Here is a 27437-nt window from a genome sequence, read left to right as displayed (position 1 = left end):
ATGGAAAGTCTGATCTTTCAGAGCTTTTCCCGAGCTACCCGGAATCTGTCAGACGATAGCCGTCGCATAGCTTGTGTCAGCAACCTGGTTAAAGCTCAGCACTGTAAACGAGCCATAGCCTTGCTTCAGTACAAGTTCAATCCCTGGCCCCAGAGGTGATCCACATCACATGACAGACCTCTCCTGTCATACCTACTGCTCCCATCAGCAGTGTACTTTGTCAGTCTGCCTGTTCTGCTCCCCACTCTCTCTTTGGTGAATTCTCTCACCCCCAACCCCTGCACTTCTGGCCTGTACCCCAGTTCTGTATTCTGTATGCATAAATAAATACAAAAAATTAAAAAAAAAAAGTTGTACCTTGTTGGTGCAAGGGGTTAAGTCTCAGCACTGTGATGCTATGAGCAGCCACTGCAGCACAAGTTCGATCCCCAGCCAGGGAGCTGACCCACATGGCACAGCAGATCTCTCCTGTCTCACCCACTGCTCCCTTCAGCAGTGTATTTCAGTCCGTCTTTCTGTTCTGCTCCCCACTGTCTCTGGTGAATCCTGTTACCCCACCCTGCACCTTAGGCTTACATCCCAGATTTTGTATGCATAAATAGATAAATCTTTTTTTTAAATGTAAAAAATATGTAGGTTTTAAAATTGTTATACCCAATTGCTACTTGCCTATATGCTTGAATATCTCCAGTAGCATCGTGTCCTACAGCCTCCTTGGGGACTAGAGCTACTCTGCCCATCATTCTGTGTGGCTGCTAGGCACAGTGTCTTGGCCACACCTCCATAAGGCCCTGAAGGAGGCCCCAGAGTGTGTCTACATCCTGAGATCATTACCTGTGTGATTTGCTCGTGTTCTTTCTGGTGTGCCTCCTGTGTATTGCTTGCTTGCTGGTGTGTGGATAAACAGAAAAGAAAGTAACCTGTGCTAAGTCCAAGTTGTGATTTCCACTCATCCGGGTATGAAGACCAGAAGCTACGGTCTGCACTGCTCAGCTTTATGAAGCAGATCAGAGTTGGCCTCAGTGGGTGATGAGGCAACACTGCCAGAGGGTTAGCTGGTGGTCTCCTGGTGGTGGCATCAGTGGCAGTGGTGTGGGCAGGGAGGTGTCCTGGTTCTTGGCTGCAGCTAGTCTGCCATGAGCATCGAAGGCATAATGTATTATGTAATGTATAGTAACCATAAATATATTAGATAAATAGGCCTTCACGTGAATTTTTGTGTGTATCTCGCCAGGGCTTAGGTTTTATTCATTGTTTGCTGTAACTGTGGGTGTGAGAGGTTGAACTTTTCCCTTGATGTCCTTACTCTCGTTTCTTTAGTTGTCTTTGAATTTCCCGAGACTTAGAAAATACCACCTGAGATGTAAGTATTTTCAGTTGTATTGTGTCTCTTATTATACAGGAGTCTGCGGATGTGTGGGTAGGCTTGTTCTGTGGTCTTTGGTACTCCCAGTGCCAGTGACGAGGTCTCTTACTGAATCTAAGCCCCCAGGGTGTGCCCTTGACAAGTGCTTCTGTGTTTGGGTTCTGATGAGCTGGCTACTAGCTGGCCACTCATGGGCCACTGTGACCTACTTATTTGCCATTTACAAATCACAGCATAGAATTCGATTACCTATGGAGTATAGCTACTATCATGAGGCAGGACCAAGGCCACCCAGGCCTCTGTTGACCAGATTACGTGACTGTCTCCATGGGGGTCTCACTCTGCCTGTGATAACACACTTTGCTGACACAAATGTCTCTTGACACATGGTCACGATGTCCCCCTCTCTCTCTCTCTCATAAAACTGTATCTCCCATTCCCAGCCCACCCCCCGGACTTCATTCCTCATACCACTGTCACATGATCAGCTTTCACTGGCCTGTGTGCTTTCGATAAATGGCACAAGATCTTCTGCTCAAGTAGCAGAGTCTGGCCTTGCAAACCTGCTCCATGACTGCTATGTCCCTCATCTTGTTCCTGCCCTACAAAAGGGCAGCAAAGTTCCTGGCTCAACATTCCCTCTTAAGGGAGAAAGGAAGGTAAGAGGGTACTGGAACTAGGTATTTCCCATATTCCAGGTCAGTTAGACTCTGATGAAAGAGAATACTCTGGGCATATTTAAATTTTTACTTTCCCCTTCTTTCTGTTTAAAGCATGAGGTTATTTTTCTCTTATTTCCACTGCGAGAACCTGATAGGGCTCCTAAAGATAAAACTAATGAAAGTATGTGATGGCCTAGAACTGAATCCCCTTGAAGTTTTACTCTCATACTTGTTAACAATGAGCTTCCAGTAATTCATTATAGATGAGGCTTCCTAACCTGCTCTGGCTACCGAGTTTTCTCTTACTGTGGGAGGTTGTGATTCTCCGCGTCTATTTATCTTTCGCTTCAGTTTTGGAGCAATAGTGGGTCCTTGACTCGGTTCCATAAAGTTGCTGATTTTGTTTGTTCAGTGTTTTTCTTGTGTGAGTGGGAACAATGTCACTCAAGCGCCTTCCAAGTCATACCAGAAACTGGAAATCTCAAGTGCTTCTCTCTGATGGTAATGAGTGATTCTCTGTGTGTGTGCGTGTGCATGTGTGTGTTTCTTTCACATTTTCTGCAATATGCCTATGTTCATTTCATGATGACAAGGAATACAAATTCTTCTATCCAAGAAAAAAAAATGAATTTAATCTCTGTTGACTTAGAGGGGAAAAAAGGCACATTATAGAAAGTAATATGGTACTTAAAAAAGAAGAAAAACTGGATCATTCACTCCCACACAGCTTACCACCTGCATCAATGACTTTACTGTTCCTTTATCTTCATCAATACAACTTTAGTATTCTCACCCTTAGAGTCTCACCTACACAAATTAACGTTCACTAATGAGCTTCCTGGCTTAACTCTTTAGTAGATAGCATCCACTGATAGTTATGATCCAAGATTTAGTGATCCTTCTTCAAACCCTTGCCTAACTATTTCCATCAATCTTAAAGTATTCGATCATGATATTCTCCAGGTCCTAACAAATCCCACATAGAAAGGTATGTCATAAATCACATTTCAGAAAATGTTTCAACCACAAACTTTCTTCTCAAAATTACCAAAACTCAGTTAAGCAAGTGGTCTGCCTTAGCCCTATTACACATTCATCTTGGCTTCTCAACTGGATGCATGTTACTATGGCTGGTGAACTGATACTTAATAATGTATATGATTCTATATGTAAACAGGAAGAAAAGGCAGAAGTGACTTTGCCAGGTTATTAAAGGTAACTATCTGGCAGGGGTGAATTCTGACTTAATTATCTTTGTATTTATTACTGGTTGTGATGGGTACATATCCATTTTTATAGTCCAGGAAGAGGAATTCAATTAAAGTTTTTACAAGAGAATTAAAAAATACATATATTTGCTTGAGAGACTTTGAGTCAATTCTGAGTTTTATTATCCCACAGGGAGCCTTGTTTCATAACATCTCTTGGGTTCACAAGGAGGTTTCTTTCTTGTTCATGACAAAATCCAATGTTTATAAACAGGAAACTGCCTTCCCCCTTATTCTTGACTTGAATGCCTTGTTTTATTCAACTTGAAAAATCCCTTTGGAAAATTCTTACTGAAAATTATGCAGAATGGACACCTTCTTGCATAAAGGTTGCAGTGGTTTGGAATATGTCACTTCCACCCTCCGTTAAGCTTAATGTCCTAAAGCACATCACCAGTGAAGGCTGCTCACCTCGTCTGAACTGTAGCAATTCTAACATATCAGTCTTGTTTCTAACCATATGGCCCATTGTCACCCTCCCCACATGCAACAGAGAGTGAGACCTTGCTATTCACACATGACAGTATATATTAATAAGGATGGATGTCATCTGGCTTGATGAAGCTCTTGATAAGTATATGAAGACTGACTTTTAATATAAAATGCTCCATAGATAACTGCATTTACTAATAAGGGGAGAATATCTGTTCCTTCAGCTAAGAAGAACAAAAATATTTTTTCTTATCAATCTAAATGACGTTCAAGCCAAGTACAGGTAAAGATTTCTTCCCTGGTAGCATATGACAGAAAAGGGGAGTTAGAAAGAAAATATTTAACCTTTTTAGTTATTCCTAACTTATGTGAATTTATGAGAATGACACTTCTGTGGTAGCTGCAGATGTTTGTACCTGTGATTTATTATACCAAGATCAGAATCAACCTGGCTTCATATTGTTCACCAGGAATGAAATAGAAATTAAGACTGAGAGACTTCCAACAGTGGTTTTCTAGCTTGAGCATGCATCAGAATCTCCTGCAGAACAGTAGTGGCATCCAGGTCACTTGCAGTTACAGGCCTTTAAGGGCCCAACTGCAAAGACTGGGTTATGAGAGATTTTGGTCCCTGTGAGTGCTTTGTGTAGAAAATGAAGAGTCAGGATTGCAGAGAACCCCATTAAGAAAACTGGGTCTGGGAGAAATGTCACAGAACTAGAAAACTGAAGCTTTGTTTCTAAGCCCATTTGTGTCAGCATTTGCAGGGCAAATGGGTTCATTCGATGGATCAATAGTCAGGGCAGGTGTCACTCACTGGGAAGCTAGGAAACTACACGGAATATTTTGGAATCAAACATGTGCACTTCTAAAAGTAGGTTGGACTGCTCACAGCTATCCAATTTCATTCACATTATCTTTGTGAAAGAGGAACAGGGACTATGCCTTCTTCATAGGGTTCTTGTAATTAACATACTTTTATTAAAGAATCCAGTATACTGCCTCATACTTTTATCTTCCTTCTCCTGTTTTTTATAAACTATTGACATTGAAAGGAATTAAACCAACTCACAAGCCATCTGAATAAGATAGCTATGATGATGTTAAAGAAAATGCTAATATGGATACCCAGGATGACCCACCACTTGCTAATAAGTCACCTCTTACAAGCTCACTGTCACTTTACCACTGTGGTACTTCCTTTCACTTCTAGTATAACCAGGGAAAACATAGCAAAGAAATGGGAGAACACTCTTCATACAATAGAAATCCTGAACCATAAAGGTAATGGCTTGGATGACTTAGGATAGCAGTGTCTTTGAGGCTGAGCAGTGGCTCCATGGAGTACGTAATACAGAAATAGAAGCAGTGAAATGACTTTGTTCTTGAACTGATACCAGACCATCCCAGTAAGAATGTTCGCATTGCCAATCAGTACACAAGGGCCCACTTTTCCTTATTCTTGTCATCACTTTTGTCTTTTTGATTATAGCTGCTAACACTTGTGGTTTTGATTGCTTTTCTGATTGGTGATGAACAACTTTTCATGTACCTTTTGGTCTTCATCTCTCCTTTGGACTGTTTGCAGTTGTTTTTTTTTTTTTTTGTGGATTAAAACCTCTTATTAGATATGAACAAGTATTTGTTTCAGTAGGTTTTGTTTTCCATACAGAAGCTGTATGTGACATTTAATTTTGCTTTTGTTTTCGTTGCTTTGGAAGACATTTTCAGGAATTCAGTGACCAGGCCAATGTCAAGTAGCTTACCACTGATGGTTTCAGGTCTTATATTCAAAAATCCATTTTAACTGTTTATAGTATAAGGTACCCAGCACTACTTCTTGGAGAGACCATCCTTTCCCCATTGTACATTGTCTCCTTGATCATACTTTATTGACCCCATGTATGCATGTTTATTTCTGAAGATAATTTGGAACATAAGTGTGAGCTGTACATGATACCAGGGCACTGTTCATTCCTGTTTCACATTATAGGATTGTGTATGCCAAAAGGTACACCTATTCTAAGAGATTTGGCCTGAAGTATTTAGGAGTGAACAGTCATGATGATTGTTTGGTGGCTTAGTGAACAATCTTTTGTTCTCTGTAGCTCCTCCCATTTTTTGGGTTTTAGTGGAAGGGAAATTGGTGTTCACTGGTCTTTCCATTGTGTAATTTTGAAATCTTAATATGGATTTATTATGACAACTCTATATAACCATGTTGGTGTTCAGGATCATAAACAGTTGGTCCATGTGGCATCTGTCCATGCAACACACCACGCTCATTCCAGGAGGCAGTCTGCCTTTTTTCCTGCAGAGTGTTCTGTAGAACAAGACCGTCACTCAGGCAGTAGGTCTCCAACCTCTTGAACTCAAAAAAGGAGGCAACTTTTGTTGAGCTAAGTTGTCTTTATTAGGAAAGCACCACCACCACATTCTTGGAAATTACTGGAATTTTATTTGCCTCAGGCTTATGACTTGCAACCAAAGACATTGTGCAAAGAAAGCAAAGATTAAGTACACTTTAGGGAGGAGGAGACGATACACATTGGTAACATAGGAGAGATCAGGTTGACGAAAGAAGCCATCCAATACACTATATAGATTGCAATATTCAATAGCAATTTCAACAAAAATTTTAAATCAAGAGCAAAAAAAATTAAGCCATGTTTACAGTAGACATAAATCTTATACAATTTAAAAAGCTTTTTTTTCAGATCATAGAGCATAAAATGGAAAAATGTATATGCAGGTGAAATCTAACTACTGTACATTTATCACCTATCAAAGTTGCTTATATGTACCACAGTGTAAAAAACAAAAACGATACCGAACAAATAAAAACCTTGAAAATTGCCTGATGAAAAATAAAATAACCAGTGGCTTTTAATGGCTTCTCCTGGTTATCAGTGCTACAAAAGACAAAAAATCTTCTCATCTGAACAGGTGATAAAACCAGGCACAATCAAACCATTACCAAATTAGACCCACCCTTAGAAATATACTATCCGCCCACATATTTTCCATCAAAAGCTTTGTTTTAATCTTTGAATCTTTGAGGCCCATTTGGTCACAATATGTTACAAATATTTGTGTGTGTGTGTGCGTTTTTTTTTACACCATGATATCATATGTTGTCTGGCACTATCCTAAAGCTAATTTATAGATGATGATGATGATATAGAAACAACCCAGGGCCCATATGACAAATGAACTCACTGGGTAAGGTGAAAGGGGAGGGAGGAATTCAGTTCTACCAAGGAAAAAAGATCCATACTGATTACTCATCATCAGTTCCACTTGCTTCTGACTGTTCCTAAAAGTAAAAATAAGATAGTTTGTAAACAATTGACCCTCCAAGTCTCTTCATTCTATAGGAAGGTTAAAAAAAAAAAAAAAAGACAGGCCCTTCCTGGTGGCGCAGCGGGTTAAAGCACAGCACTGAAAAGCTAAAGCCACTTCTGCATGAGTTCGATTCCCGCTTGCCCCGGAGGTGACCACATGGCGGGTCAGACCTCTCCTGACCCGCCCGCTGCCCCCCCTCAGCAGTGTACTTTGTTGATCTGCCTGTTCTGTACCCCACTCTCTCTGGTGAATCCTCTCACCCTCTGCATCTCTGGCCTGTACCACAGTTCTGTATGCACAAATAAATAAATCTTTAAAAAAAAAAAAAAAAGACATCAACAGTCTGTCTAGAAATCGCAAAGCAATAAACACCCTCTGTGCTAGTGTTTATTCTTTCATTGTGGCATGAAAAGTTTGGGGGGTAATAACTTCTATTTTTATCATTTGGAAAAATTCACAGGAGGTAGAAGTGCCATGGATTTGAAGTCTACTCACTGTAAGTCTTCTGAAGAACATACACTATCTTATTTCCTTATGATATTCTTTTCTATTCTGGAAATGTGTCTGCTTTCCCAATGAAGTACGTTTTACTTCAAGCTACTTGTAATCCTTTAAAAACAGGTTTTAAAGTATTTCCAGCTATGTGCTATAACTGCAATTTGAATACATGAAATCTCTTCTCTTCACAACCAGCATTCTTTTATGTCCCTTTTTCCCTCCAAAGCACGTAGTTAAATGTTCTTGACAATATTCATGTCAAGGGTTAAGGCTAGGTGGATTGAGAAAAGAACTTGGAATTTCAGCAAATGGAAATGTGTTGAAAGAAAACCAAATTAGCATGTGTAATAAAATGTTAAATCTTGTTTCTAGAGAGAAAAAAGCAGCAAGTGGGCAATAGGAAACAAGGTGTTCAAGACGTGCATGACATAGGCACACGTTGTCAAAAGCAGGGTCTTAGAATCTTGCCAGCACTTTTAGCTGGTTGCCCACACAGATAATAGTGCACTTGACTGTTTACTTACTTCTAGCAAAACTTACTTCTAGCCCAAGCACTGAGTTCTGTGATACACTGGCAGCCACCTCTTAATTTCATGGTGCTAATAAAAACTTTAACTATGGCACCATATGGGAAGGTACTTACTTCAGGGTGTTTGGCTCAATAAAAGCGCCTTGAATTTTTAAAATATTAAAAATAACACCTCTAGGTACTTCAAAAGTTCACCTGGGTTTTTTATATGGCACCTTAAATAACACCTCAAACTGCAATCTTAACGCTTTCCTCCTCCTCCTCCCATGTGATCGCCTTCTCATCTAGTGCACCGTGCCGGGTGTGAGGCACAGGAAAGAACGTGTGCACACGGAGAACACTTGATCGAGGAGCTTTTCACCACTGTAAGACTTGAAGAGCAATGACCAGAGCCCCGGATTCTTTGTTATAAATCACGCAGCTCTGTTCACATCCCTCAGTAATGAAATCTCATCAAATCTTTTCACTTTATTACCCAGAAGTGAGAATGCGGGCGCTCAGGTCGAGAGCAGAGAGGGCACCGGCGCTCCACCCTCCCCCGGCTCCACTTACGTTTTCATCCTGTTCCTCATCGCTGTCGAAGTCACTCACGACAGGTTTGGCTTTTCCTCGATTTGGCCTTTTCTTGCCTTTTCCTTTGTCCCGGCCTTTTTCATCTTTTTTATTGAGCTTGATTTTTACTTTAACAGATTTCGCTACAACAAGGACCAAATAAAATAGAAAGCAATGAGGAATCACAGGGACAACTCCAAAGGTAGGAGAAACATTTCGACTTGCAGATAAACCACGTGGCCAGGAATGCCCAGCTGCTCTCGATTTATGCCTCTTACGTCCAGTGCAGTTAACATTTTTACCTGCAGACATCTCAGCTGGGGAGGATGCATGACACAGTCACCCTAACAGACAACAAGGACCGAGGTCCCATGGAGGGAGGACAGCTGGGCTGGGCCCTTTCCCCTCATAGCTGTACAGGAATCTGCCTCAGCAGGATAAGGAGAGCTGTTGGCATTTAATTGAACTATTATGTTTAAAAAGTATCAATCGGTATATTTACAAAGGGCTAATCTGACTGTGTAGATAATTTCAGTTGATTTAGAGTTTAAAATAGCTGAATATCCTTCATGCAGAAAAATATAAAGGTGAAATGTTCCTTTTTTCCAATCTCTTGTGGGTGTCTCCACTGTTCTTTCTGGTGTTTATTTTTTGAAAAAGCAGCACATTCACACCTGTGTATAGGTGCTTGTTTATGTGATTCTGTGTATATTCTTAGATTCCATAATATTGTCTATGAAGAGAATAGAAGAATTCACAAACCTCCATTTGGTTTATCATCCCAGATGCATACATTTTAAACACATATGTGGGACAGTCCTCTGTCTAACTCATATCTGCCTCTTTGTTTTTAATACTCTCAGGCTCCCTGTTGTAGGTACATTTGATTTAAACAGGTAAGTTGCAGTTTTTTGTCAGTACAAAGTTCTGCAAACCATCATATCTCTCCCAAATTATTCCAAGATGTAAGTCTCTAATTCAAAGCACTTTTGCTAGAACATCATGTTTGGTGGGCCATCATGTTTGGTGGAACCTACAAAATAGGTTCACAGTGGAGGAAATCATAGGTTTAAAAGAGATCTTTGACTTTCTTGTGATATGGAGGGATCTACATGTTAGATACAGTTAACAAAAATGGTTGACTGGCTTTGAGCTGAAGCATGTGGCAAAGACTAAGTCCTGTTATATAAAATAGCATTATATCCTGATGTCTACTTATGGAGCTGTAAATTGGAAGCCTACTGTTTTGGTTGGCGTAATCTAGGAAAAGTAGAGATTGGGAATAAAAAGGTCAACCTATTAATGGAAATGAATGAAATCCTGTGATAGCGCATTCAAAGGTACGTTTATGTTATTCGACATTGAGTCAGTAGATGTCCCTCCAAGCTCCGCACCCCCACCCCCGGGGAGGGCTGGCTTGGACAGTTAGACTAATAGTGGTGGAAAGAAAAATAACCCCTGATAGATTTCAAAGTGATGGTCACTAAGATGATCACTGCACTTGATAGGAATAGAAGTCACAGAGCTTGAAAATACACTAGGGGGTTAAAAAGAAGAAATGATCAGTAATTTGGAGCCTCCCTGGTGGCACAGGGGTTAAAGCACAGCAGACCCCTTCTGTCTCACCTGCTGCTCCCCACTCTGTCCCTCTGGCCTGTACTGCAGTTCTTCTATGCATAGTAAATCTTTAAATTACTGATTTTTTTTTTAAAATGGCTGGTGGAATTCACATTCATGCAGCAAAAGAAACAGGAATGAAAGAACTGAAGGGATTGAGGGGCCAACTTTCTCATAAAGGCCCCAGGGAGGAGAGAGAAAGGTAAAGAAGGAAGGAAAAAGACAACAGGATTCAGAAAGATTGGAGTTCCAAATAAGAGGCTGCGCTCCACCCCCAGATCCACACCAATAAGTACTATATAATTCAAATGTCAAAAAAATCTTAAAGGTGACGAGAGAGAACATTTTGCTATGTACGAAGGAAAAAAATCCCATAAGACCATCAGCATATATTTATGTATAAGGACATTTAGGACAGCATTATTTAGGGTGAGATCACTACATTTTGGCATATTTGTTAATGAATATTAATAAGTCATTGTTCTAGGAAAACACTACTGTGAGAAGATGTTTATAATAGAAAAAAATTACCTATTCTTAAGGTGTTAAATTAGAAATTCTTTCTCTATGAAGACTTGCTTTCAGAAACTACTGCTTTAGCCCAACTAGCAGTACTGCTCAGTGATATGAACCCAAAAATGTCTAAGAATGCAATTAGGAACAAATATAAATGGAAAAAGCACATCTGTTTTATATAGCAGAACACACACTGAAAGTTAGTGCCAAAACTGGGATTTATTACTTTGAGAGGATATATATGAGGTGAAAAACATAAGGAAATTCTAGACTTTTGAGGACAGTCTTAACCTTTGAAATAGTAAGGTTCTTAATCAGGGCTCAGAGCCTGGTAAGATAACAGAATTTTAAGGAGACACCCAAACTCAGAAACCAAGCTAAATAATATTCTAATGCAGTATGCAAAAAATGTGTGACAAAAAGAACATTGAACAGATCTGATCAGAATCTGACTGAAGGATAAAATGGACCACAGTTCCAGCTCAGTTGACAATTATTTTCTAAAGCACTGAGCATCAACGTAACATCCTGGCCCTGGGAGGGAAATGTATCCCCTGCGAACTTCTTACAGATTCACATTCCCAATCCCTATAGGAGAAATCCTACACTGGAAAATGTTTAACAGACAGGGGCTGACCTACTGGATACACTCAGCTTGAAGGTAAGATGAAATCTTGTCATTTGTGCTAAAATGAATGGACAGTGTAAAGTGAAATAAGTCAGAAGGAGAAACAGAAATACATCATTTAAGAAAACTAAAGGAACAAACATAGAATGGTTGTTACCAAAGAGGACGGGGTGGTGGTTCAGATAGAAGGAGTGATTGGTTGGTGGCAGATGGAGATTGGGCCCTGCAATGGTGTGTAGGGTTCAGTCTTCCCACCTCCATTCTGTATTGACAGTATTGGTAGAGTGCGTGTAAAGTGTAACAAGGATGTACTTTGGGGGCTGGGGAAGGGGCACACACCCAAGGTCTCCCAGAAAAACATGGCAGACCAGGAACTGCCCGACTCTAGTGTCTTTTCTACTAGCATCTGCAGTAATACCTATGTAGGTAGCAAGGGGCAAAGAAGCGGAGGACCACAGGCCTGAGCTTACCCTCCGACTCAGATTCCTCCTCCTCTTCCTCTTCTTCCTCTTCATTGCTTTCATCCTCACTCTCTTCCTCTTTGGCAATTTTCTGCCGAGCACTCTTAAACACTGACTGTAAGACGATGGAGTCTTCATAGATCTAATGGGACAAAGTGGCATCTGTGAAGAATGGCAAGCCGAAGGCCCAAGCTCCATAACTGCGGCATGCTCTTCTCTTTGTCATGTAACACTTTGGCTGAATTTTAGTGAAAACATCAATGTTAGCTTTTGTGCCTACAGGAAAATCCAGTAGGAAAATGCCAAAGCCAAGTGTAGACACATATCCATACAGGAAGAAGGTCACAGGCGGTTAAAATTTCAAAATCTATGTGTCTCTTTGTGCACAGTCACACTTGGGAAAGAGGATTTCCATAAGATAGTCACTCACTTTTGACAAACTAGTACACCCCAAAAAACTTACATTTTATTTTAGTTGAGTTGCTCTATCAATACTTTGGTAATACTGTGGTAAAGCAACTTTCTTTACAATGCAATTCTCATAACAAAATGGAGGCTATTTGTTAATGAATTTATCAGTATTGACTACTACTCACAACTAATATTTTGTTTTCAGTGTATACACATACCTGAGTAGAGAGCTGCATTGCTACTGAGAGAGACAAAGTTCAGAAATAGTCATTTTTTCTCAAACAATTAGAAACACAAGTATTCTATAGCAATCCCATGGGTATATTTCCAATAGAATCAAAAGGGGGATCTTGAGAAGGTATTTGCCTACTTGTGTTTATAACATGACTGACAATGACCAAGAAGAGGGAACAATACAAATAGCCACCAACAAATGGGTAAGCAATGGGTGTGTGTGTTATGTGTGTATGTATATATATACATGCCACATACTAGAATACTAGTCAGCCTTAAAAAGGAACAAAAATGAGTCCCATCCTATAACAGGGGTGAACCTTAAGTATATTATGCTAAGTCAAATAAGCCAGTCACAATAAAACCAACACAATATGACTCACCTGTATGTGGGCTCTAGAGTAATTAAAATTATAAAGAGCAGTGGTTATCAGGGGAAGGAGGAGATGGGAGTTGTTTAATGGGTACAGAGTACCTAGCTATGTAAGATGAAAGACTTCTGGATATCCATTACTTAACACTACTGACGTGTACATTTAAAAAATGGTTAAGGTACTAACTTTTACATATTTCACCACAGATGGAAATAAAAGAAAAGGTGGCTCTTGCTCTCTAGGAAGGGATTCCTATAAAGGTAAGCCACATATTCAAAGTCACTAGACAGCTAGGGGTGAGTACAATTATAGCAGAGAAGGAGAATGTGCGGGAGAGAATGCTGGACGGGGTGACTGGGTGTCACCTGTTAGAGGAATCAGCACTGAGCTGGACAGTAAAGGCAAGGGGGTCCCGCCAAGTGAAAAAGCAGAGGGTCTTCAGGGAAGTAGATTCAGAATGAAAAAGATGAGTCGGGGTTTGTGTCAGTGTTAATTTCTTGGTTATGATACTGGGCTAAGTTACACAGATGTTTCTCTTGAGACTACCCAAAGGGTCCATGTTCTCTCTTTGTGTTCTTCCTAGGAAAGCAGTATTTGTGGACCACACGTTGTTTAGGGTGAGGAACGGCAAGAGGAGATGTAGCTAAGAGATAGCTAGTTAGGGAGAAAGCTACAGAGATGAGACTAAGTTCACCCTAGACTTTAATAGTAAATGGGAACCTCAAGGCTTGGTGGGCAAAAGACGGACAAAAAAGCTGTAGAGATAGTGATTCTCTTTACTCCCCTTTATTGGCTCTAAAAGATTAGCCAGCGTGGACTGGAAGGGAAGCCCATGGAGAGACCTTACTTACCCCATACAGAGTGTGTGGCAGGGAATGAGGATAGAAATGTCCCAGAAAGAGGCTGCTCCATCAGCCTGTGGGCTGGGTGACTTATGGTGTCAGCACAACAGTTAAAAGCCCAACGTGTTCTCCAGAGACAAATGGTCACTGGCAAAAAGCTTCCTTGTGGATCCTTGTAGGACTCTTTGGCCTGGTTTTCATCTTAACATTCTTTCTCTATGAGTGTCTTATACACAGAAGACTTGCTTTCAGAAACTACTGCTTTAGCCCAACTAGCAGTACTGCTCAGTGATATGAACCCAAAAATGTCTGTCTATCGTTTTCCTTATTGTCCAGTTTAGTGAGTGAAACTGACCTTCAAGTAAATGAACAAGATCAGGAAAGAGGCTGAAGGTATTTGACTTGGACGGTGGCCTCACATGCAGATGAAAGCTTGAGGCCAGATAAAGAAAGGGGGAAAAGGAGCGCCTGTGAAAGGTGAGTGTAACTGAGGTATTATCAAGTGAAAGCACTCTCCCTCAGTGAGTTTAATAACATCACTGTCAGTTATGTACACTTAGACTTGCTAACCATGGGGAAGGGGAGCAAAGAGAATTGCAGTTTGCCTGAAAAAAAAATTTTTTTTTTAAAAAGCAATTACAGGCAATGCTCATTTTTTTCCTGTATCTATAGTTCTGTTTTAATCTAGTGACTTCAACTCCTGATACTTGATTGCCATCGGAAAAATGAAGGTAAATACAATGAAATATGCAATCTATGAAAGCAAAAACAGCGCCCTTAGCCTGCAAGCACTACAGTGCCTCACGTGACTTCCTCCTCTAGTTATAAACCGGAGCCTTCAAGGGACGCTTGAGTAGGAACTAGCATGGCTACAGTACAAAGGAGCTGGCACTGATTTCAAAGTGCCAAAGCCTCAATTTACTCACACAGGTAGCGAGAAATACAGGCTTTTGTTTTTTTTTCCTTTTTTTCCTGCTAGGGTATTAGCATGAAGGAAAGGAAATGCTTTACTTAAAAGAACATAAGCAAGCTTAACGTTAAACATCTTTCAAACAGAAGACAGACCTGGGACCCCTCCAGGTTGAACGTCTGTGCATTATGACAGAGAAGCATGACATCTTTCTCCAGGTCACCCAGGCTCCGGTACTTATGATTCCGAATTCTTTCCTAGGGAAATTTTGGATAACATTGAGGAGAGGAGGAAGAGAGAAAAAACAGTCATTAACTGAGCTAACAAAGCCCGATTTTCCTTTTGTCTTCACAGCACACAGCCCTGCTGGGATGTGGACTGCATGACTGTAGGGGGTGCAACTCAGACCACCCTCCCACTAGGAGTATTCTTGTGAGGGAGGAAGGGAAACAGGAAGTCCTAACAGCAGTGACATACAGGAAAAGGTCTCAGTACAGAGACTAAATGCACACATCAAGGCACAAGTACTTCTTGGGGGAGGGCCCTGGGGGAGCACCAAGTCACAGTCGGTTCAGTGAATTTTAAACTCACTTAGCTACTGAAAACAAGCAAGTTTGTAAACAAAGTTGCTACCTTTATTTTTTTGAAATCCACCGGCTTCCTAATTAATTCATAATATTCTGGTAATTCTTTCCTTGAAGGTAATTGAATGAAGACTTCACTGAGCTGTCGCCCTGAACTGCAGAGTGGGGGAAACAACAGTGTAACTGATCATGTACTGTGGAGGAAAGGTTTTAACTTTATTTCAGAAAATGTCAAAAAATGAAAAAGAAAATTACATTTCATACATCCAGACGTGGGGCTCTTTGAATGAAGGAAAATACCCCAACTATACAGGAGATTAATGCCCCTCGTGCTGACTTCAGAATCACATTAAAATACCATTAGGTCCCAGAGTCTGTCACACACATGACATGGGAAGTCCGCTGTGGGTTTCTCTTCCAGAGCGCATGTCTTTCTTCATTTCGACATAAATATTTAAAATATTCAACCAAAAGTTCATTTAAATGAATAATAGTTTATAAAAAAATATATACAGACTATTTCTATACTCCATACTCCTTTGTCTTCAGGCTCGCTTTCCGTTTACAAAGTAATACGTTACACTATACTCTGAAAACAAGTGAAAGACTTGTCTGCACCTACTGACAATCTTTTTACTTATTCCTTTCAGAGCACTTTACATACTGTGAACCACATACCTTTCTTATTTGCCAGTGCAACCCCTTCCTCTTGCCTAACTGCACTCTGTGTTTGTGGAGCAATTTGGGCAGAAAAGAACAAACATTTAGCAAGTGTACCTCATGTTTCTGGGGGGTGGAGAGGGAGGCTGTGCTTTTCCCCCAATTCACAGTAGCTTTATTTAAAAGGAGATTTAATAGCAACAAATGCTTAGTATTTTGTAATTAAAAAAAACAACAAACAGGTGATAGAACATAAGCTTTTAAACCACTTAATATCAGAAGCAGACAAGATTAAGAGGACAGAAGTATTTGTGATTTGGATTCATTAACAGCTCATGAGGCATTGTACAGTCATGTTTACACACACACACACAGAAATCTTGCTTTCCTTATGATGCCATCTCCAATTCCTTTGTGAAGCCAGAAATATTAAAAAAAAATACCCATAAATCATTGCCATGTAAATTTCAGAAGGAGATCCTAGGAGTGTGCGAATGCTAGAAGCAGCAGCAAAGATGAGTGACAATATGCCGTTTTAATCTACAGTCCCAGTTGTATAATTAAAAAATAATCATAATGACAGTTATCATAAAAAAGGCATGCGCAGTAACTCAAACGGTTGCCTGGCAACCAGTGGGAAAATGCTGAAGTGCAAAGGGGTCTGCATAAATTAACCGAAAATCCTCTGTCAAAGGAAATGGGCAAGAGTTCCATTTTCCTCAGTTACTTTCTTGTTTTATTTTTTAATGCATACATGGGTGTCATGAATACCAAAATGAAGGGTGACCACAAGGTTTAAGATAGCAGTTTAGTGAACTGGATTGCGATTACTGTGGCAAGACCCAAGATGTCCTCTCACGCTTAGAACCAGTCCTCATCCCCGACCCTTTTTCTGCTTGAGAAATCCATTTATACGTCCATATATCATATGACAAAAACTATGATTTTTACATCCCTTTCAATATAAAGCCACAATTTATGGTCTTCTACCATAATGAGATTAATATATGCAAACATTTTTTAAAATGTTTGAAAAGGACTAGCTGAAATGCAGTAAGAAGAATTTATGCATTTTTCTATTTCCACTAGTGATTTCTTTATGCCTTAGTAACAACCCAAAAGCTAGAGTTCTTTATAATCTTGGATCTCATACCTGACCCTCAGAGACATCTTTCCTAGTGTCATTTTCTGCATTACCAACAGATGGTGTCATTTTTCTATTGATGGGTTACAATAGGACAATTTTGCTTTGTACACCCGTGATGGACATTCTCTATCCCCAAGGTGCTACTAGTAAAATTAGTAAGCTGTATGCACAAGAGTGTTAGAAAACTAATGGGCAAAATGGCTCCACAATTTTGGTTTGATGTCTCTTGTCCTCAGTCAGGTAGAAATCCTAGACCCTAAAGAGACAAGTCCATAGCTGTCTGTGCTCATAAAGGAGAGAGCTGAATGTTATGGACTCAGGGCCAGTGTTATGAGAAAAACTTACACTGGATTAAAAAATAAAGGTCCACTCACCTTAGTATCTACTTACTCCCCTACCACTCCCAAGGACCCAGGCAAAAGGGAGACCTGGAAGCCGCCTGGTGATTGTGGTGGGTCTATCACCAGTCAAACCTCTTCTGGTTTCTAAAGCTGCCCCACTTCATTCCCTGCAAACGGTGTCTGCACTGTTGACCTGACTCTGGTCAGAGGAGTCTCTCCCCTATGTAGCCCCCTAACTCAAGCATCATGCTCAACCACCCAGTTCTTATTCCAGCCTCCAGCCCTAACCACCTCACATTTCTTCAACGTCTGTACTGGTCTCTATTATTCCACTCTTCCAGTACTTCATGATCTGTCTAGGATCAACAACCCATTCCCATAAAAAGGGAAGAAATCATTCTCAGCATTATATTAGGCCAGTGCCTACAGCCTCACTGCTCAGAACTATGCATGTGTTCTATGTATGTGCTTTTTTTCCTCTCTTCCACCGAGGGTGGAGGACTGCATGCACTCACATACGTAAATCCCCTTTTCCCAGCAGAGACCATGGCCTGACGCCAGCTTAGACAGTACCAGGAGGTGCTGGAGGACACCCAGCTTTCACATGACCTGTAGACCACTTGCTAATGGATCACTACGCTGGCTTATTTTGCTCCTAAATTAAAGGTTATAAAAAGTAAAGGAAAAAATTGAAAGTAAAGCTGCTGATAGTTTTGAATTCTTGGCATTTCTTTCTGAAACTTAAGCTGAGCAAAGGCTTTTTAAATATACCTTTTAAGTCTTTCTTTTTCACTGCTGGAAAGTTTTTTTTTTTTTTTGGGTTAAAGTACAGAACAATGGATTAATTGTACAATGGTTTGCTTGCAGAAGGTGTTCTGTTTCCATTGAAATGCTTATGCTAGTCCCCAGTTATTTTCCATTATGTCATTTTACACAATTCAAGGCCTAAGTATAAATTGCTAACTTCAAGCGTTCTGATTCCATGACAAAAGTGACACCCACCTCCCTTCTCCAAAAAAGGATTCCACTGATGGACTGATTTCAGATCCATTTCATACCCGTGATCACAGAGTATGAATCGTGAGCCCCGGTAAGATGAAGGTGGGTGGGGGAGGAGTGTGACCTAAAATACCAATTACTCAAAGAGTTTGCAGGAGCTGGTCGGCAAGTGTCTATCGTTCTTCTCTGCAGAGGTGAATGGGCCTAGGGAAACATGGCCATGTCACATCTCTGTGCCTCCTGCGTAAATGACAGCTTGCAAACCCTGTAGGTATCCGCCTGCCTCCAACCATCCATCCATCCATCTACATACAAGTAAGTATATTACACAGGTATGCACACCACATACACAACTGAGATTTACTTCGCCATGCTTCCCCTGGATTTCAATTTTGTATTACCTCTACAAACCAAATGACAATAATCTCACATCTCTACTACCACAACCCGAAAACACTGGCTGCCTAAGTATAAAAATTACATAAATACCAGCTCTAATTTTCCTTACATTTTAGGTATAGGTAGACAAATATAAAGACTGAAACCTACTCCTTTAAGATGCTGGCCTATTATTTTTTTCCAAACCCAAATTAAGGCAATATTATAATACTGGGTGAGGAGTTTGATTTCTGTTTTGGTTTTGCTGCTACTCTATGACTATTCTTTTCACCTGCTCCAGCTGATCTGCTGATAAGAGTTCCTTAGTGGATACTTAGGTATTATCTTATGTAATCGACAATAAACATGTGGCTGGCTGGCTGTCTGCCTTCCATTAAAAAAAAAAAACCACAATTTAGAATACGCACTTAGAGTTGGAAGAACTTTATAGAAAAGTCATTGTCCTAAAAGAGTCAAATACAGGAAATCAAATGCAAGGAAAACTTTGAAAAAACAAGCCAACATTTGGAGAGCAGTAAGTGAGAACATGTTGCTGCTTTTCAGGGTTAGGTCCTGTGACATTTGATGCACAATATTTAAAGATGCACACTGACCATAGCAACACCCCTTTATCCAGAAAGCCCCCCAGAATCCTAAGCCAGACGGGAAGCAGGTATCACAAGCCCCTGCAACACTCAGTATTCACGAGAGGTTCTCTCATCTGAATCTAACTGAGTATTGATCGACAATAATTCCAAACACCTTTGCAAGTCTGACTTTCCCACCTCTGGAAGCAAGTACGAGGTAACAGCAGACATCAGAATGGGATGGGGGTCGATTTGCTTTTGGTAGTGGAGTTAGTAGCTGTTAAAAATAATCACCCAAGGGTCATGTCTAAGGATTATAGATATATAATGAGCTTGAGTTATCAAGACAAGTAAGGTTTCAAATGATCAGTATAAGGTAAATGACCCAATGTTAAAAGACATTAAAGGGCTACTCCCGTTCAATAAGAAAAGCAGCGAGGTTTTATTGAGAGTCTTGAATATAGTCATACTCTGATGCTCAGTTTTGCTTTTGGTAATCTATTCTAGGCTGAAATATGGATAAATACGGATATCAAGATGCTCATCACAGCATTATTAACTAAATAATTCAGAGCAGTCAAAATGTTTAACGACTGGGATGCTAAAGGCATAAAATGATGTATCTTTTAAGTGATGCACCTAAAAGAACGAAAAATGCTTGTTTTGATTTTTCAGGGGGAAAATGAACAAAAGAGATAAAATTGTAAATACTGAAGACAATATCAACTAGATTTTGAAGGAGACATAGACTAAGGGCCAGAAGAGATATGCCAGAACAAAATTAAATGGCAGTTATAATGCACTCTTATTCAACAAGATGAAAATTTACAATCAAATGTAATTTTGAACCATATTACTACTTAGTGGGTTACCTGCTTTAAAAACATGCTATAAGTCAAAATTCTAATCTTACTTTTTTCCCCAGAAAAAAAAACAGAAGGTGTATGACCAGCCTTAATTTGTATCCGCAAGAAGGAACACATTCCACCAATTGGCATCATCTATCATATAAAGCCAAAAAAATATAGAACGGTGTAATTTTCTAACATTTTAATGTGATGTGGTACAAACATTAGAATGTACTTAGAAAGTGCCTAACAATCTTCAGCTTTGGTTCACTGCACTATTACTACAAATCAGATTCATCAGGACATGTGGTTAGGAAGTATTACTTGTCAGGTAGAAAAAACGTTTTGCAGAGAAGTTTCAAGATCTATCATTTGGACTTTTTCAGAAATACTGACTCCGGATGTCTGGTTTCTTCTCTTTTTCTCACTTGACATTTCCTAATAGTGGGTGTAGGTGTAAAATGCTCACTATCCAACATGACCCCTGAAAAGGCCTGCTGCTCCCTCAGCCTCTTCAGCTTTCATGCCTCACCTTGCAGACCCTGGCAGGACACAGAGAACGTCCCCCTTCCAAAATGTCCTGACCTCCTCTTCCCTTCCACTCCATAGTCTGACTTTGATGCTCCACTCTGCAATGGTAAAAACACTTCAGAGCTTTTGACTGAATTGTGAGCAAATGCGAAGGCACCATGCCTTTCTAAGCAAACAAAAATCACATCTCTCTCACCTGAGCTGCAAGTCCTGCATGTCACTTTGATAAAAGAGTGGGTCAGTGCTTTCCCGATTTAGTAAATTCTTAAGACAGACATCTGAAATGTGATCCTAAAGGAATAAGGCATATCTCCCCGCCCCAATACACAAGAACATGTATGTCCAGATAACTGCCATTTTTCAGAGCAACTCATTTTTAAAAATCAGAATAATTAAGAGTGTTTTTTTTTTAAAAGATTTATTTATTTGTACATACAGAACTGGGGTACAGGCCAGAGGCTTAGGGGTGGCGAGAGGCTTCACCAGAGACAGAGTGGGGAGCAGAACAGGCAGATGGAAGAAGTACACTGCTGAGGGGAGCAGCGGGCGGGTCAGGAGAGGTCTGCCGCGCCATGTGATAGGCAGGCAGGAATCGAACTCATACTGAAACGGCTTTAGATTCTTAGTGCAGTGCTTTAACCCCTGCGCCACCAGGGAGGGCCAAGAGTGGTTTTTAACTATTAGTCCTGAAAGAAAATCAGTTTTGTTTTTTGCTTGTTTGTTTGTTTTTAAATTTCCATCTGGGCCTCTTTCTCCTGCAGAGAGAGGTCGTTCAGGTATTGGTCTGGAGCTGAGGCACATTCTGGGCCAGGGTAATCTAAAAGCCTAGGGGTGGCCTTCTGTGCCTCTGAAGGCAGGTGGATTGTTTCCTTGGGGACTGACCCCCTTCTGTAATGGGTAAAATTGGCTGAGCATCATAATTGTCAAGTCACCAGGATTCAAAGGAACCTATACTCTAAGGCCCTCCCTGGTGGCACAACAGGTTACAGTGCAGTATGACGAAGCTGGCTGCACCTACTGCAGAAGTTGTTCGATGCCTGCCCGGAGGTGACCCACATGGCGCGGCAGACCTCTCCTGACCCGCCCACGGGTCCCCTCAGCAGTGTACTTCGTCTGTCTGCCTGTTCTGCTCCCCACTCTGTCTCTGGTGAATCCTCTCTCTGCCCCTACAACCCAGATCTGTATGTATAAGTAAACCTTAAGGGGGGGAAAGACTATTACTCCTTTTATTAAAAACAAAACAAAGGAACCTATTCTAGTTAACATCTGAAGGTATCAATATCTTAGCGAGGGTGGAAGTACTGGAGTGTACATGCCCAAACAGTTTCTTTCTGCACTAAAATGCAGCATCTGAGCTCTCAGCATTGCCCAAAGCATGCATCATGGAACAGGATCTTAACAGATCATTTACAGAATCCACAAAAAAGAAAGTTCATTAGTTAAATGAGTTTTGGAGATGTTGGGTTGAATAAAACCCAACAGTTACTTTATCACAAGACTCTCCAGAACTTCGCATTGTACTGGGAATTCCCCGAACAGCTACAGGACTAGAGTTTGAGGACACTCTGAGAACCATCATCCCAAACAAGGCATGCAGCTCACCCCTCGCCACCTCGCTACCATACCAGACAAATGAGCAGCCCTGATGCTGACCCCAAAGCTTATGACAAAGAGAATAAATGAAAACTCTTCACTAGAATTAAAGTTCCCTAAAAGTGCATCCACTTGACCGCATTGTTATTTCATGACAATTTCTCCGTAATCTAATTAGGGCTCTTAAATGCAAAGGTGCTTGGGTTTGAAAACCATAGTCACAGAGTCCCTCCCCCACTCAATGAAATACAGAATGTCTGGTGCCAAGGCTGGCTAAAAATAAATTTGGTCTAAAAGAGTTCTTGGCTGATCCTGGAGGGATAGTCAATACTAACAACATAATCACAACATCAAGGGCTGATAATAGCCATGGGGAGAATTCAGACTTCCTGGGATGCAGTTGTATAGGACTGAAGAAACACACACCCACACCCACACCCACACAGGATTTGCCCTTTTGCGACATGTCTGTAAGTAGCATCATACCCACCCACCTCTCAAGAGTTACCTTAAAATTCTCCCCTTCCGGGCCCTCCCTGGTGGCACAGCAGGTTAAAGCACAGCACTGAGAAGCTAAAGCCACTTCAGCATGAGTTCGATTCCCGCCTGCCCCGGAGGTGACCCACATGGCGTGGCAGACCTCTCCTGACCCACCCGCTGCTCCCCTCAGCAGTGTACTTCATTGATCTGCATTGATCTGCCTGTTCTGCTCCCCACTCTGTCTGTGGTGAATCCTCTCACCCTCCGCATCTCTGGCCTGTACCTAGTTCTGTATGCACAAATAAATAAATCTTAAAAAAAAAAATCTCCCCTTCCTCGCATGCCCAGCTTCCCCTAAGACCTGCCAACAAACATACTCCAAAGTACTTCTCTAGTCTGTACCCCCACTTTCTGTGTTGTCCCTCTTCTCTAGTCCTGGTGACCCAGTCACCTGTAAGATATGCGTGATCTCTGAGGGGATCCTGCTTTCCAAGAGGCCTATGGCTCCTTACATTCCTCAGACTGGTTCCTCTGCCTTGTCTCCCGGCTCCCCGTTCCTTTAGTCTACTTGGGATACCCCATTCATTTCCCAATCACACACACTTTCTTCAGCCCGTCTACTTGCACCATTTCTTTATATTGCTCTTTCCAACTCTGCTTTAAGGCAATTTACTAACCCCCCTACCCCACCTTCTCAGTACTTGCAGAGATGGGCACATAGAAAATGTTTGGTGCTTTTGAGCACATAAAGTAAACACTTTAAAAAACAACAAAAACCCACCATGAAGAACTTATTGTATCACAATGCAGTCTCAACAACACTCAGGGTATACTCAACACTCAGCAAAACTCAGGTGAGGGGTTGGAGGAAGGAAATATATTTCACAGTAAGGGATGGCACAGGCCCCGGAAACTCCTGAGGAAGCACACAGCAAGCCCCTTGATCTGTCTCTGGAAATGACAGCTTAAATGTATCCTGAATAAAAATGAACTTACCCAGGTCCTAAATACCTATGGGCACAGTGCCTCCTCCAAAGCCCAGGCATAATACTGGGGGCTTGCAGTACCCCATCGTGGTTATTAGTCTGCTTCCCATGGTCATGTAAGTGACAGAAGAGCTTGAGCCTCACCTTGTTCACTGGGCTGCCATTTCCCCTGCTTGAAGCCATTTAGAAAAGGAAACCACTTTACTTAGCATGTGGGCAACAGTGTTTACCCAAGTTGGCTATTACTTAAACTGCCCAAACTAATCAAGTCAGCGTTTGCTGATTCAATCCAGAAATTCATATTCAGACTGAGTTCTCCTCATAGCAAAAATGAGGCACACTTCCGGGAGGGGAAGGGGGAGAGGGAGAGAGAGTGTTTTCCAGGATCTATCCTAGTTTACTGACCACCAATAGGAAACATCAACAATTGATAATTGTGACCGACAATTCCATCTTCTGAAACCGATACGACGAGGGCACACAACTCACTTATATAAAGGAGAATCCTACAACTTGATGATAATAATCATTTAGAAAAACAGAAAAGAGCTTCTGATCTTTCTGGTGTGACTGAGATTGAATCCTACACCGGTTGGGAGAGAAACACCATAAAGAATATTACTGGGCAGTTCTCCCTGGTGGTACAACAGGTTAAGTCACAGCACTCTGAAGCTGTCTGCAGCCACTGCAGCACAAGTTGAATCTCCAGCCAGGGAGCTGACCGACATGGGCAGCAGACCTCTCCTGTCTCACCTGCTGCTCCCCTCAGCAGTGTATTTCTGTCAGATCTGCCTGTTCTGTTCCCCACTCTGTCTGTGGTGAGTCCTCTCACCCAGCCATACCTCTGGCCTGCACCCCAGATCTTATATGCATAAGTAAATAAATCTTTGAAGAAAGCCTATTATTGGGCCAAGTAACAACAGTGGAACATGGGTGGTATAAATGGCATATTGCTATTTCGACTCACTGAAAGAAATGTTATTTTCAGTATAGTAATAACAAGGCCTAACCATGGTAGATCACACATAGCCATCTCTCTTCTTAACCAACATCCCAATCTCACAATATCCTGAAGACAACAGCACATTGGCTTTCCTCCCAACAGAAGCAAAGCCACACCTTTTGTGTGGATTAGAATGCTTAGGACCCGGACAAGTGGCCCCAGAGTCACAAGCAGTGTGCAAAGCTTCTGCACACTCGCACACACACGTATGTGCAGCGGTGAACGTGGAAGGCAGGACACGGCATGCATGTGCGTGCTTCCTGGTGGGCTGCAGGAGATCCGGGCACCACCGGTGCTCGCCAACAAGCTTCTAGACCAAGACAACACAAAGTGGGGAGACCTTGGAAGATAAGACCGGAGGTGGGCGGCAAGGGAGGGCGAAGCAACAGAAACCCAGCTCCACGTGATACAGCCGGGCAGGCCTGCAGGTGGCTCCCAGCCTTAGTAAGGACAACATTTGCAGAGCAGACACACCCGAGTTAGGACACAGCACAAAATAACTTTAAAAGCCAGGACAGTTGTTTTAAAGTATCCGCGCCTCCGGCTCCCACTCCAAGTCGGGGCCATCTGGAGGAATTCGCTTCCAAAGGCCAACCCTTTATTCATTGGTCTGCTGCTTGTGCCAAGGATACCTGTATTTAGAGACAGGGAAATACAAGACAGATCCTGACCTGTTTCCTTCTATTTCCAACTGAGAATTACTGGGCACCTTCTCCACGTTACACCTGTGGTAGAGTAGAAAGAACACTAGAGTCAGAAGACCTGGGTCCGTGTCCCAGCCCGGCTCCTCCATCCTAGGCTAGGAGACCCTGGGTAATTCATTTCATGCTTCAAGCCTCAGTCTCCTCACCTACCTGACTTGACTACCTCATGGGGTTGTGGTGAACAAGGGGTTACATTTGGAACCTCATGCTGACATAGAGCACTATTTTTTCAGAAATGGCGGGGGCGAGGGGCTGTTTCCTAACTCCTCTGGGATATTTCAGACTTCCCCCAAATGTAGACAGGCCCGTCATCCTTGCCCCTTCTCTGTCCACACACATTCTCTGCATGGGCTTCAGGACACATCCCATCCGTTGTTCCAGAAGCAGCATTTTCTGGCGTGAGGCAGGAGTTGGGGCAGGGGGAAGGGGACGGACTGTGATCCTGGCAAAGTGGCTTCTGTCTTTGAACAGAGACTCATTTATCATTTCCAAAAAGGCAATACTTACCTCAGAAAGTTGTGCACATTAAATACTGTACTCATTACAGCAACCAGCAAATAGGTCTCCAAACCAAGGCCAACCTTGGTTTCTAAACACCATCTAGAATGGCCTGCACGGCTCCCCAGCAGTCTGTTTTTTTCAAACCGAGGTGGATGGACTAATGATCTTTACTAAATGACAGCACATCTCCACCTGTTGTTTTTGGCCCTCCATGGGCCCCTAGAGAAGCCGCTTCCATTGAAGTTATCAAAACTGCAATGCTGGTAAGGTTGTTTTGTGTGGTGGCAAACATGGTTATAGATTTGACGAATCAAGAAAACCCTTCATTCTGTCTAAATCTTTCTTACTCTAGAAGATGGGCCCTCTGACACAGTCTCCATTTAGCCACCGAGAGGCCCTGCTCACGCTGCCTGAAGACGGGGAGGACAGCAGAGGGGCAGCCTCACTGTGGTGTGGCCGGTGGCACAGCTCTACTCAGTCTGGTGAACCAGTGGACTGTCCGAAGTAGAAGGGAGAGCAGGTTATCGGCCAGTTGTGGATGACCTTCTCCCATGCGAAGGCGCCTTCGCATCATCGGCTAGGCAGCTACCGAGCTGTCCCAAGCCTGGGTAGTGGGGCCTCACGAAGACTATGTCAAGGCAAGGGAGAGGTGGCTGGAGGAAGCTTGGGAGTGTGTTGTGGGCCCCTGGCATGAAAGTGCATGTTAGGACTAAGGCACAGATTGAGAGCACTTTTACCATCATACAATGGGACTCTGGGGTGATAACGGGGTCAGCTGAGGGGAGGCAGAAGCTGAAACAGACCCTTTTGTCTCTGAATTTATAACGGCGAAGGAAAAGAAACCTGGGAATGACAAATCTGCTACTATGCATTTTGCAGAACACACTGAAAATACTTTGGAGAAAAATGGACACAGTTCTGTGATCTGAGACCAATCAATGGAGATTATAATTCAGAGGTGACATGAGATCCCAGCAAATTAATTTCAAGTAATCCTGGTAAGGAACACATGGGGACAGATCTCCATCAGCAGCCTGATGAGGGAAGACAGGAATGCAGACCCAAAGACAAGCAAAATACCTCAAACTATATACCATCAAATAGTAGATTTGTGTGAACAATTTCCTAATAAAATATACTGTGCTTTTCCCATGATCATCTCTCTTCACATAATAAATTTTCTTCCATTTGTTACTACTTTGTTCCTCTTTTCCTGTCCACTCTGAGGCCTCCGGCTTCTCTCCATCCTGACTGGGATCACGGTTTGCAGGCCTTCGGACACAGTCTGTCCGTGGCTCTTCAAAGTGCATCTACTCTGTGAAGGAACTTTTCTCTTTCTGGCCCTGGCATTTCCAAATCTATAGCCATTTCAGTTTTTATTGCCGATACAATTTACCATTTTCTGAAGCACAAATGCAGCCAACAATCTAAGTTAAAAATCTGTTACAGG

The 27437-nt window shown here is 41.8% G+C and overlaps 1 protein-coding gene across 2 annotated transcripts in view; it reads right to left on the bottom strand.

Annotated features, from left to right (window-relative positions):
• Positions 1–6126: 6126 nt before the first annotated feature.
• Positions 6127–27437, bottom strand: part of SMARCA2 (SWI/SNF related, matrix associated, actin dependent regulator of chromatin, subfamily a, member 2) — a 167259-nt gene continuing 145948 nt past the window's right edge. Inside the window, exons 29-34 of one of the 2 annotated variants that reach the window (XM_004677627.2) lie at positions 25454–25507; positions 15279–15384; positions 14801–14902; positions 11884–12016; positions 8653–8795; positions 6127–7044 (exon numbers count right to left, since the gene is read on the bottom strand). In XM_004677627.2, the coding sequence (XP_004677684.1) occupies positions 7009–7044; positions 8653–8795; positions 11884–12016; positions 14801–14902; positions 15279–15384; positions 25454–25507 (574 nt within the window). In that variant the 3' untranslated portion in view covers positions 6127–7008. The remainder of the gene's footprint in view (positions 7045–8652; positions 8796–11883; positions 12017–14800; positions 14903–15278; positions 15385–25453; positions 25508–27437) is intronic. The other variant, XM_012721394.1, reaches the window with a different exon arrangement.

This window comes from Condylura cristata, unplaced genomic scaffold (assembly GCF_000260355.1).
Source record: "Condylura cristata isolate star-nosed mole 26May11 unplaced genomic scaffold, ConCri1.0 scaffold00006, whole genome shotgun sequence".
In the NCBI taxonomy this organism is placed as follows: Eukaryota; Metazoa; Chordata; class Mammalia; order Eulipotyphla; family Talpidae; genus Condylura; species Condylura cristata.
The sequence above is the reverse complement of the archived record's forward strand: the minus strand, read 5'-3'. Positions and strand labels throughout refer to the sequence as shown.